The sequence below is a fragment of the Heptranchias perlo genome, chromosome 18 (assembly GCF_035084215.1).
Source record: "Heptranchias perlo isolate sHepPer1 chromosome 18, sHepPer1.hap1, whole genome shotgun sequence".
Lineage (NCBI taxonomy): Eukaryota > Metazoa > Chordata > Chondrichthyes > Hexanchiformes > Hexanchidae > Heptranchias > Heptranchias perlo.
Genome location: NC_090342.1, coordinates 30,429,595 through 30,443,319, shown reverse-complemented (window position 1 = coordinate 30,443,319; position 13,725 = coordinate 30,429,595). Strand labels below are relative to the sequence as shown.

The 13,725-nt window shown below is 38.7% G+C and overlaps 1 protein-coding gene across 2 annotated transcripts in view; it reads left to right on the top strand.

Annotated features, from left to right (window-relative positions):
• Positions 1-13,725, top strand: part of lrp6 (low density lipoprotein receptor-related protein 6) — a 146,700-nt gene that overhangs the window by 54,766 nt on the left and 78,209 nt on the right. For both annotated transcript variants that reach the window (XM_067999614.1, XM_067999613.1), the window contains exon 3: positions 8,197-8,394. In XM_067999614.1, coding sequence (XP_067855715.1) covers positions 8,201-8,394 — 194 coding nt within the window. In that variant the 5' untranslated portion in view covers positions 8,197-8,200. The remainder of the gene's footprint in view (positions 1-8,196; positions 8,395-13,725) is intronic.

Below are 13,725 nucleotides of genomic sequence, written 5' to 3'. Positions count from 1 at the left end.
TAATCCCCTGATTTATGCTGCCAATTTTGTATTGATGCACATCAAAATCAGTTTGCACTGATACAAATGTAATCATATAGCATGCACTGTAAGAAATGTTATTTCCATTATTTGAGGAAGAGACCACCCAGTTTTCCACATTTTTCATGAAAAATAACTTCATAATATCCATACTTATGTATTTAATGTTAAAATGTCAAGGTCACTCATTCCAGATCTATTGTCCCTCCTACCCACCTGCACGGTCCTTCATTTAATTTACTTTTGTTCTTTTGAAATCCTTTCCCTCTTCATGTTCTAAGCATTGCCTATGGTAACACATCATCATTGTAACAAAATGATTTGCATGCTGTTAAACCAGAATAACATTCTTTCACTGTGCTAATTCTTAAAGTCCACATTTAAAACAAATGAAATCACATTGTTGCAGGTCAGAGCAAACTTTCCTCTAAGGACATTTGATGGTTCTGAAATTAATCTCAGTTCCAGCCGCTGAGCGTGCCTCATGTCTACAGTGATGCCCAGCTGAAATTTTGAATTTCAGTTTCAAATAATGTACAACACGTAGATAGTTCAGTTCAGTTGGATCCAGTACAAATATTACATGCAGCCTGAAATGTTGGAAATGGAAGACCCAGTATGATTCCTTCCCCACAAAATCTAAAGTCAAAATCATGACTTTCACCCATAATACGCATAGGATTATAGAGAAGGTTGTTAAACAGAATAATGTACAACTTTGCTGTATATTGTTTGAAATTGGGCTGGAATAATTTTTCATCTTTTTAAAAAGAGGCACCAATTTGTTGCTTGTGGATTTGCTCAAATTATCTAAGCTTCAATTTAACTCTGGGGTTAAAATTATCTGAATGTAATTTAGCTCATAGCAAAATGTAATTTTCAAAAAATAATTTTTTCACTAATTTCAGTTATACAGATGTATTGGCCAACCTAGCTAAAATTCATGACTATTTGACAAAGGTGCTGGTGAAGTCAGGAGCTCTTATCTATTTCCAGTTTTGCTGTAATCACATAGTCTGCCTGGTGCCATTATCCTAGCATAAGAAAGAAAGACTTGCATTTATAGAGTGCTTTTCGTGATCTCACGACAGCCCAAAGCGCTTTACAGCCAATGAAATACTTTTGAAATGTCGTCACTGTTGTAATGTTGGTATTTTTGCATCTTAAGGAAATATAGATATTAAATTCACAGAAATGGAAAACAAATGTTGCAGGAATAAAACACAAACTTTAATCTTTTAGTTCTAAAGTATTTTCCTAATCCTTACAATTTTAACCATCCTAAGTGTAATGAAATAGGATCAGGAGCATAGTACGTGTGCCCGTGGATATTTGTGGATAAGACATGTTTGAATACTAAATATTCCCTTTATACTTTGTAACTCAGAGTTTGTCCAGTAGAATTTTATTTTATTGAATGACAGATTATCAAATCACCACTTCTATTGCCCTAGCAGTTAAATGAAATGTCTGACGCCTGTGAAACAGCGCATTGAAAAAGAGTACAAACTTCTTTGGAGTGAGAGAAATCTGGAGGAATTCTACTGCCTGTGGTCCATAACAGATGTAACGGCCAAGACAGAGGCCCCAGTGAGGCCAGATGACTGTCTAGAACTATTGAATGACAGTTGTTGTCAAGTACACAGTGGGAATTTGTTCCTTTTAGGTTCAGCAGACGTCACGTTTTGGCTGATGCAAGTAAGCCCTTGGGCACTGGGCTAATTTTGCGCTTGTGACTCCATACCACGTCAGCATATGTCTGTCAGTCATATCGATCCATTCCCACTTTTTCCTTTAATAACACTGAAATTGTAGGGCTGCAGAAAACTATGCATTGTATTTCTTGTACTCCTGCCCAGATTAATCATCACAGCCTAGATTTAGTATTACCCATACATTCTTGCTGCTGATCCCCCTGCGGCTGTCCGTGTCGATTTGTGTTTCCAGTGTACAGCAGGGCTTGCAATGCCTTCCCAAAGGTGACAGCTTGTCGTTCATATTGACTGTTGCTGAGCCATCACTGATACTCTGAAGCGCCTCAAGGTTTTGGCTGTTTTAATTGACAGCTCACAACATCCTGGTGAGGTTTAACTGCCACATTCCCTACCTTTGTAATTACTTAATTTATGCAACTGGAGAAAGAATTCATGTAAACAATGAGGTCCATCTTGTTACAATTTGATTTATGATAGAATCCTGACCTTGTTTTATTCTGCTGAAAGACTGCAGCAGTATGAAAAGTGAACATCTCGTGCTTAGTGCACATGCATGTTTAGGCTAACCGAAGAGTGAATTTTTGTGTGCAGCTGCATGGTTAAACTTTGTTTTTGACTAATTGCTTGCTGCAATATAGCAAACTTAAGGGGTTTTTTTGTATCTCTTTAAGCAAAGATTGCAGGATGACCAATACAATAAACTTTCTGTGGGGGGGAAAAAAAATCTAATTTTCATAATTTAAAAGTTTTCCTAGTCTGGTATTTCTTCTCTCGAATATTTGAGTGACCAGCAATATAATCTATTGACTGTATCTTCTGGGAACTATGGAAGTCTGTTAACAACCTCACCAAAGTGATTAATTGCAGTTACTGGGTAAATGGAAAAGCCTCTGGGTTGAAACATGTTTTTAATTGCAATGATGAAATGATTTTTAAAAATTGGATATTGTGGAGTATGTTATCGACTCGATACAAATTGTTTGGGGGGGGGGGTGTTTTTTTCTTCTTTTAATGAGGAATCTGAGGGGAGGAGGGAAGAATGCTTTCTTATGTTCCCTATGTTTGTTCAAAATCATTTTCTTGTGGTTGGGCATCTGTTTCTATTGAATAACCTGAATGACTACTTCACAAATGCCCTGGAATGAAAATTTAATGAAAACGGACATGCTCTAGAATCGCAGAATTATATAGCACAAAAGGAGACCATTAGGTCAACACACTTGTGCCAGCTCTCTGAAAACTATCTGCCTAGTCCCATTCCTCAGCCTTTTCACATGTGCGTTGGAATTTTTCTTTTGTAATATTTATCCACTTCTCTTTTAAAAGCTACAGCAAATTTTGATATTGTGCCACTTAAGCCCAAGTCCGGATCATTATTTCATATATATATATATATATATATATATATATATATATGTGTGTGTGTCTATAGATCGAGGAGAAAAATGGTCCCAACACTGATCGCTGGGGGACAACACATTTACAGCACTCCAGTCTGAAAAAACATCCATTAACTATGACTCTGTTTTCTAGCCTTCAACCAGCTTCCTATTCATGCTGCCAGTACTCCCTTTAATATTGTGTGCCTTCATTTTATCAAAAAGCTTCCCACGAAGCACCTAATCTAATGCTTTTTGAAAGTCTATATACAGAACATCCACTTTTTTTTTAATCAATATATTCTTTTTTTCTTCAAAGAGCTCTCTCTTAAATTTGTCAGACACAACTTGCCTTTTATAAATCTCTGCTGATGGTCCTTAATTTACTAGTGTCATTCTAGAGCAGTATTAATTTTATCCTGCATTATGGCCTCTAGAAGCTTGCCCACTACCGATATTAGGCTAACTGGTCTATAATTACCTGCTTCACCTCTTTCTCCCTTTTTAAACAGAGGTTTTACATTGGCAATCCCCCCCCAGTCTTCTGGCACAACTTTCATATCCAGGAATGTTTGAAAGATTGTGCTCAAGAGCCTTTTGCTATTTCCTTTCTGATTTCCCTCAGCTTTCTAGGATACTTGCCATCAGGGCTCAGGTTCCATTTTCACTTTGAGTTCCACCAGTTTTTTTCAATACTGCTTCCTTCTGTATAGTTATCCCATCTAATTGTTCTACCTCCTTTTTATATTTTTTCATTCCTGCCACCACACTGTTCTGTGAAAACCAAGGTGAAGTACTAATTTAGTATTTCCACCATTCTTTCATCCTCCAAGATTTCCTTTTCATCTCTAATCATCACTAGCCTTTTTATGTGTTTGAAAAGTTCTTGCTATGTCTCTGTTTTACCTGACAGTCTTTTGGCAAACCCACTTAGTTTTTCTCATTTTGTTTCCAGTATTGTAGCAAAGCCTGTTGGAAAGCACCGCAAGTTGTTGAGTTAAGGCACCTCATTACAGTAATGCAGAATTACCTCTTTTTTGAAAAGCAAAATTGCTACTACTTGAAAACAAACTTAATTGAGACTAGAATAAAAACTGAAATGCTGCTTTTAACTGGCACTGAGACACCTAACTTTGAAAGCTTACCATTTGACTGTTTAAAAATATTCTTTCTCGGGATATGGGCATTGCTGGCAAGGCCAAAATATATTGCCCCATCCCTAGTTGCCCTTAAAGTGATGGTGTGCTGCTGCCTTAAACCATTGCAGTTAGTGGAGTGAAGGTACTCCCACAGTGCTATTAGGTAGGGAGTTCCAGGATTTTGATCCAGCGATGATGAAGGAACGGCAATATATTTCCAAATCAGGATGGTGCATGACTTGGAGGAAAACTTGGAGGTGAGGTGTTCCTATGCTCCTGCTGCCCTTGTCCTTCTAGATGGTGGTGGTCATGGGTTTGGGAGGTGCTGTCGTAGTAATCTTGGTGCGTTGCTGCAGTGCATCCGGTAGATGGTGTACACTGCAGCCACGGTGCACTGGTGATGCAGGGAGTGGATGTTTAAGGTGGTGGATTATCAATCAAGTGGGCTGCTTTGTCCTGGAAGGTGTTGAGCTTCTTGAGAGTTGTTGGAGCTGCACTCATCCAGGCAAGTGGAGAGTATTCCATCACACTCCTTTCGAGTGCCTTGTAGCTGTTAGAAAGTCTTTTGGGGATGGGGGGGGGGGTTCAGGAGGTGAGTCACTTGCTGTAGAATACCTGGCCTCTGGCCAGCTCTTGAAGCCACTGCATTTATGACTGGTGATCTTTTTCTGGTGACCTCAGAAGAGCACATCCTCTTTTTTAAAAAAAAAACTTTGGTCTCTGCAGTTTTCTCACATTACACCTTTACTCCTAAAGGTCAGCCATGCTGGGATAAAATTCTACAAGCACCTGAAGTTCTCCATGACTTCATTCGAATGACCTTCCTCCATACAGACCTGTACAGGAGTGAGTTTTGACATCAAGCCTGGTTCTGGTTCCCACCCAATGTTCACACATGCACTTTTCAACATGGAGCACTGATCACTACAGTGAAGGAATGTTAGGCAATTTTTTTCCTCCCTAACAAGAAATAGGACATTAGGTTAAAAACAAATCCCTCATTCTTTTTTCTCTGTCAATTTTTCTGTTCTCCTCTCCTGCGGTATTGATTCCTTGCTGTGATGTGTGGTTCCGAAGGCATAGTATCTCACTCAAGTGATCACTATTCATGGCTGAACCTTGACGGTAAGTGGGATATTTCACTGTGGGAATTATCACAACTGAGCTTGAACCTTTCTCACCTGGGTACTCAAATACCCAGAAAGAATTTGTTGTTTTCGTGTCTTCAAATCCTTCTCTTGGAGAATAGTGTGGAACAGTGGAAGGACTCCCAGGCTGGTTAACAGTCTGACAGGCCGCGACATGAATGCTCCCTTATTCCAGCCAATAGGATGGTTAGTCCTATATGGTGCGAGGGTTTTATGGGCTTCTACAACCCATACGATGAGGGGGTCGCCCACACCCTCCAGACTAGAGTGTCCTGCTGAATGTTACTCAGAATTCAGAGCCGGAGTTCCGGTCTGCATGGAGCAGGGTTCAAACCCTGCACCTTCTGACTCAGAAGTGGCAATCCTACCACTAAGCTAAAGGCTTGCTCCTCCAAGAAGAGGTGCTAGTTTGTGATTAGAAGTGGAAACCTTGGCAGATATTTTTGAGATGGGACTTGCAATTTTATGTACTGTATCCCAATAATATCAAGAGCAGTGTTTTATGATGATTTCATTAAATAGTAACAGTAGGTATGGTGTCCATTTGAACTGTGAAATTAAGTTTGAGTATGCTACAGAAGTGGATGGTTTATTAGTTATTAAATTATATCATTTGTAAGTAAATTGTATTATTTGTATGCATGTGAATAAGTATCATTTGTTAATTGGAAGATATTGCCCATCTTCATTACTATAAGTCCCTGTAATAGTGTGTAGCCTTTGTTCTTCAGCTCTGTGGGCATTATTTTTGAAGTTGTACTCATTTTCTGGGCTTATTCCTTTTCAGCCAGGTGTTGAAGTCTTCAAATGATATTGTTGAATATATTTGGTTTGCTGTTAATTACTTCATCCCCATCATTTGGCGTTACAAACTTTAAGTCATTTGCAGTAATCTAATTAATGACGTACTCTGTTCTGAATCATCCTGATCGCCGATTACTATGTGGTCAATTTAAGTTTCATAAAACATAAAAATGGTTGGGAAAATTATTGCTGTTTTAATGGTACTAGTTTGCTCTTTTTTTCTCTCCCAACAATTCAGTCACGGTACTTATGGAGGGTGCCATATCTATTAATCAGCTTCAGTTTTAATTACAACAGTTGGATTCAATGGGTTAACAAAAGGCAAATTGTTTATATAATTAAAATATTTAAGAGAAAATTGTTTAATATTGGGGATGAGGTAAAAATTCCCTAACAGTTCCCAATGCAAATGTAACATCGCTATTCAAGAAAGGAGGGAGAGAGAAAACAAGGAACTACAGGCCAGTTAGCCTGACTTCAGTCGTCGGGACAATGCTGGAATCCATTATTAAGGAAGTAGTAACAGGGCACTTAGAAAATCATGGCATGATTGGGCAGAGTCAGCAGGTTTTATGAAAGGTAAATCGTGCTTGACCAATCTATTAGAGTTTTTTGAGGTTGTAACTAGCAGGGTAGGTAAAGGGGAACCAGTGGATGTAGTATATTTGGATTTTCAAAAGGCATTCGATAAGATGCCACATAAAAGGTTATTACACAAGATAAGGGCTCATGGCGTTGGGAGTAATATATTAGCATGGATAGAGGATTGGTTAACGGACAGAAAACAGAGAGTCGGAATAAACTGGTCATTTGCAGGTTGGCAGGCTTGTAACTATTAGGGTGCCACAAGGATCAGTGCTTGGGCCTCAGCTATTTACAATCTATATTAATAACTTTAGATGTAGGGACCGAGTGTAATCTATCCAAGTTTGTTGATGATACAAAGCTAGGTGGGAAAGTAAGCTGTGAGGAGGACACAATGAGCCTGCAAAGGGATATAGATAGGTTAAATGAGTAGGCAAGAAGATGGCAGATAGAGTATAATGTGGGGAAATGAGTTTATTCACTTTGGTAGAACGAATAGAAAAACAGAATATTTTTTAAATGGTGAGAAACTATTAAATGTTGGTGCTCAGAGAGATTGGGTTTCCTCGTACAAGAAATGCAGAAAGTTAACATGCAGGTACAGCAAGCAATTAGGAAAGCAAATGGTATGTTGGCCTTTATTGCAAAGGGTTTGGAGTACAAGGGTAAGGAAGTCTTGCTACAATTGTATAGGGCCTGGAGTACTGTGTACAGTTTTGGTCTTATCTAAGGAGGGATATACTTACCTTTAGAGGCAGTGCAACAAAGGTTCACTAGATTGATTCCTGAGGTGAGAGGGTTGTCCTAAGAGGAGAGATTGAGTAGAATGGGCCTACACTCCCTGGTGTTTAGAAGAATGAGAGGAGATCTCATTGAAACATATTAGATTCTGAGAGGGCTTGACAGGGTAGATGCTGATAGGCTGTTTTCCCCGGCTGGAGAGTCTAGAACTAGAGGGCATAGTCTCAGGATAAGGGGTCGATCATTTAAGACTGAGACGAGGAGAAATTTCTTCACTCAGGGTTGTGAATCTTTGGAATTCTCTATCTCAGAGGCTGTGGATGCTCAGTCATTAAGTATATTCAAGAATGAGATCGACAGATTTTTGAAATCTCGGAATCAAGGAATATAGGGATAGGGCGTGAAGGTGGAGTTGAGGTCGAAGATCCCATGATCTTATTGAATGGTGGAGCAGGCTTGTGGGGCCACGTGGCCTACTCCTACTCCTATTTCTTATGTCTTATGTCTTAAAATCTTTCCTTTCTATGGAATGTAATTTATTTAATCAGTTATCCTAATTTGAATTATTCACTTACTAGATGACCTACAGTAAATCTTCAGTACATGTGTGAAAGTCTGTTTCAGAATCCTAAAATGCTTAATCCAATTTTTAAAAAAATTCTAGGTACATGTATTGGACGGATTGGGGAGAAGTGCCAAAGATCGAACGAGCTGGAATGGATGGTACAACGCGATCAATCATAATTGACAATAACATTTACTGGCCAAATGGGCTGACTTTGGATTATGAAGAAGAAAAATTATACTGGGCAGATGCAAAACTGAGCTTCATTCACCGATCAAACTTTGATGGAAGTTTCCGGTAGGTGTTTTCTGAAAGAGAAAAACAATAATGTTAAATTCTGTATTTGGATAACTGTAATGTATGTAATTATCGAGGCCTAATATTTGGAGATATTATGCCATGTCTATTGAAGATGGCAGTTCAGTAGTTGGAACTCTCCACTTCATTTAATGATAGAAAACATGTCCATTTAAAAAAAAAAGGTTTCCAGCGAACATTTTGCATGGTATGCTGAAAGGACTACAAACCTTGTAGTTCAGATGTATTAAAAGCAAAACCAAACTTTCAATGGAAAGAATTTAAGAGTGGAAAATGAAATTTGGAATATTCAGGAAATACAAGGTTCTCCCCAGATTTTATATATATGTGTATGTATAGTTCACCGATGGGAATTTAGATAACTTTTTACAAACCTGTAAGTAAAGAAGGTGCCTAATTGTATGCAATGCGGCTGTTGTTTTATTATATGCAAGCATGGTTTAATTTCCAGCATGCTGACTTTCAATTTTTTTCCAAGTACTGTCAAAATTCCACATGATAAATGGTTTTAATGAGTACAAAGAGATAGGTGTGTTCATGTAACAGTATGGCATTGAAATGAATCCAATTGGAAGCCTTCTGCCAGGTGTCTGCTCGCAACCTGTTTTTTCACATTGGATTAGTGATGCTTTGCACTTGATGGAAGTGATTTGTGACACTTCACATTTGCATAACCACAACCCCAATTGTTCCAGATAGACCTGTTCTCTAGTAATTAGTAATGAACCTGAAGTCCAATTGTGCATTTGGGATAGTTTGAATTTTTTTTTAATGATTCACTTTTGTAAGATTCAAATTTTCTATATATCTGGGCAGGATCTGTTTTAATGTCCTGCAATAAGTTTTCCATAATCACGACAGCTGAGAACTTCGGCTGGAGCCACAGAGAAAAGAGGTAGATCTTTTCCAAAATGGAATGGTTGTGGCTAAGTTCAGTGCTCATTTAGCATCTGAAAGTCATACGGTGCATATGTATTCATATGGTCTAAGGCTGTCTCATCCTGCCACTTTCTTGAGTCTCCAGTAGGTCATTGAAGATGGTCTTCCATTTCTATTGCAGTTTTGATATTCAGACTTGAGATTTGAATGAACGTTCTGAACTTGTATGAACACACATCTGTACTGGTTTATAGTAGAAAGTGAAGGTAGTGTGGACTTGGTTTTAAACATCTTTAAATTTAAAAAAATTAAATATTGTAGCGGTTGAATAATTTTAGAATTTCACTTTTTTAAACATTCTTTCATGTAAGCATTCATGAATAAACTCAGATTGATACTAGGTCTTAAAGGGTTAAATTATGAGGACAGGTTGTATAAACATGATTTGTATTCCTTTGAATTTAGACGGTCGAGGGATGATCTAATTGAGGTGTTTAAAATGATAGAGGTTCGATAGAGTAGATACAGAGAAACTATTTCCTCTAGTAGAGGAATCCAGAACAAAAGGACATAATAAAATTAGAGCTAGACCATTTAGGAGTGAAATCAGGAAGCACATTTCTAGGGCGGAGCTAAGAAATAACAAGGGACAGAAAACATTGGTGGGAGTAGTGTACAGGCCCTCTAAAACTAGATATAGTGTTGGACAGAGTATAAATCAGGAAATTAGAGGAGCATGTAACAAGGGTAATGCAATAATCATGGGGGACTTCAATCATCATATGGCAAACCAAATTGGCAAAAGTAGTTCGGAGGATGAGTTCATGGAACATGGAATGCATTCGAAACCGTTTTCTAGAACAATATGTCGAGGAACCACCCAGGGAACAGGTTATTTTAGATCTGGTATTGTGCAATGAGACAGGGCTAATCAGTAATCTTATAATAAAGGATCCTCTGGGGAAGAGTGATCATGATATGATAGAATTTCACATTAAGTTTGAGAGTGATGTAATTAAGTACGAAACTAGGGTCTTAAGATTTAAATAAGCCCGATTATGTATGTAAGTATAAGGGACGAGTTGGCTAAGGTAGATTGAGAAATTAGATTAAAAGATATGACGGTAGATAAGCAATGGCGAACATTTAAAGAAATAATTCATAGTTCTTAACAAATATACATTCCCATGACTAATAAAAACTCCACAGGAAGAGTGATCCGACTGTGGCTAGTTAGAGAAGTTAAGGATAGTATTAGATTAAAAGAAGAGGTGTACATTGTTGCCAACAAGAGTAGTAAGCCTGAGGATTGGGAGGGTTTTAGAAATCAGCAAAGGATGACCAAGAAATTGATAAAGAGGGAGAAAATTGAATATGAGAGTAAATTGTAAGAAATAAAAAAGCAGATTGTAAGAGCTTCTACAAGTACGTAAAAAGGAAGAGATTAGCGAAAGTAAACGTGGATCCCTTAGAAGCAGAGACAGGAGAAATTATAATGGGGCATAAGGAAATGGCAGAGATGTTAAACAAATATTTTTTATCTATCTTCACAGTAGAAGACATAAAAAAACATATTAGAAATAGTGGGGAACCGAGGGTCTAATGAAAGTAAGGAACTTAAAGTAATTAAGAATAGTAAAGAAAAAGTACTGAAAAAATTAATGGGACTAAAAGCCAACAAATCCCCTGGACCTGATGGTCTACAGCCTAGGGTTTTAAAAGAGGTGGCTGTAGAGATAGTGGATGCATTGGTTGTGATCTTCCAGAATTCCCTAAATTCTAGAACGGTCCCTGTGAATTGGAAGGTAGCAAATGTAACCCTGCTATTCAAGAAAGGAGGGAGAGAAAACAGGGAACTATAGGCCAGTTAGTCTGACATCGGTAGTAGGGAAAATGCTAGAATCTATTATTAGGGACATAGTAACAGAGCACTAAGAAAATCATAATGTGATTAGGCAGAGACAACACGGTTTTATGAAAGGAAAATCGTGTTTGACAAATCTATTAGGTTTTTGAAGGTGTAAGTAGAAGGGTAGATAAGTGGGAACCAGTGGATGTAGTATATTTGGATTTTCAAAAGGCATTCGATAAGGTGTTACACAAGACTAGGGGTAATATATTAGCATGGATTGAGGATTGTTTAACGGACTGAAAACAGAATAGGAATAAACGGGTCATTTTCAGGTTGGCAGGTTGTAACTATTAGGGTGCCGCAGAATCAGTGCTTAGGCCTCAGCTGTTTACAATATATATCAATGACTTACATGAGGGGACAGAGTTTAACGTATCCAAGTTTGCTGACGATACTTTCCCTCTTAGCTTTGTAAGCTGTGAGGAGGACACAAAGAGGCTGCAAAAGTATATAGACAGGTTAAGTGAGTAGACGAGCAGATGGAGTATAATGTAGGGAAATGTGAAATTATCCACTTTGGTAGGACAGGAGGGTTCCCTCCCAGTCGGGGAACACTTCAGCAGTCATGGACATTCATCCACCGACCTTCGGGTAAGCGTACTCCAAGGCGGCCTTCGAGACACACGACAACGCAAAATCGTCGAGCAGAAATTGATAGCCAAGTTCCGCACCCATGAGGACGGCCTCAACCGGGATCTTGGGTTCATGTCACGCTACACGTTACCCCACCAGCGAACAAATGTTATCTGTTTTTAATATAACGGGTCAGTTGCTGTCTTTTCTATGTTTCTACCTCTCTATCTCTGTTTTTTTTTGTTTGTTGTTTTTTTTTTGGTGATTTGTATATTCTGTGAGACCTGGCAGGTAACACCTGTCTGTCTGCACACTGATTGCCTTGGCAACGGGCAGTTGAAAAAACTGTCTGTACTCACCAAGCATTGTTCTGTGAATTATAAATGCGATTTCATTTCGAGGATTTCATTTTCACATCGTTCACCTGACGAAGGAGGAAGCCTCCGAAAGCTTGTGAATTTAAAATAAAATTGCTGGACTATAACTTGGTGTTGTAAAATTGTTTACAATTGTCAACGCCAGTCCATCACCGGCATCTCCACATCATGACTTTGGTAGGAAGAATAGAAAAGCAGAATATTTTTTAAAAGGTGAGAGACTAAGAAATGTTGGTATTCAGAGGGATTTGGGTGTCCTTGTACATGAATCACAGAAAATTCACATGCAGGTACAGCAAGCAATTAGGAAGGTAAATGGTATGTTGGCCTTTATTGCAAGGGGGTTGGCGTATAAGAGTAAGGAGGTCTAGCTGCAGTTATATAGGGCTCTGGTGAGACCACACACATGGAGTACTGTGTACACTTTTGGTCTCCTTACCTAAGGAAGATTATACTTGCCTTAGAGGGGGTGCAACGAAGGTTCGCTAGATTGATTCCTGGGATGAGAGGGTTGTCCTATGAGGAGACATTGAGTAGAATTGGCCTATATCCTCTGAAGTTTAGAGAAATGGGAGGTGATCTCATTGAAATGTATAAAATTCTTAGAGTGCTTGACATGGTAGATGCTCTTAGCTGGAGAGTCTAGAACTAGGGGTCATAGTCTCAAGATAAGGGGTTGGCCATTTAGGACCGCGGTGAGGAAAAATGTTTCCGTTCAGAGGTTTGTGAATCTTTGGAATTCTCTACACCAGAGGGCTGTGGATGTTCATTCGTTGAATATATTCAAAACACAGATCGATGGATATTTGGATACTAAGGGAATCAAGGAATAGGGGGAAAGGGCGGGAAAGTGGACTTGCTGAATGGCGGAGCAGGCTCGAGGGGACGTATGGCCTATTCCTGCTCCTATTTCTTATGTTCAAAGACTATTAGAAATTTGGAATTTGCTCCCCCAAAAGGCTGTGGATGCTGGGTCAATTGAAATTTTCAAGACTGAGGTCGTTCAATATTTGTTGGGTAAGGGTATCAAGGGACATGGAGCGAAGGCCGATAAATGGAGTTGAGATACAGATCAGCCATGATCTAACTGAATGGCGGAACAGGCCCGAGGGGCTGAATGGCCTACCCCTGTACCTATGTTCCCGTGAATTAATTAATATCAATTCTAGATTCTAAAACTGCTTTCATTTGTTGGGGACACCTGTTTGGCTGTTCTATTTAATGAAAGAACAGATGGGGTCACAGATTACTCAGATTTAGGTATGTGCTTGCCTTGTGTATTCCCCACCCCTTCCTGCAAAAGTAGGCATTGGGCCAGAAACTTAGAAATACAAAAATTGCATGGTGACTAACCATCTGGGTGGGGGCCTTCATTTGGATAGAAAGCCAGAAGAAGAAAGCAAAATTATATGCAGAGGGAGAAAAAGGATGATGAGTATAATGGGGGAAGTAAGGAGAAATCAACAAATAATGGAGGAAGAAATGTAAGAAAAAAAGAATGGTATTCATAAATGTAAAAAAAAACCACATTCCAAGTATGATGCAAATAATTTGAAGGTAATTTCATGA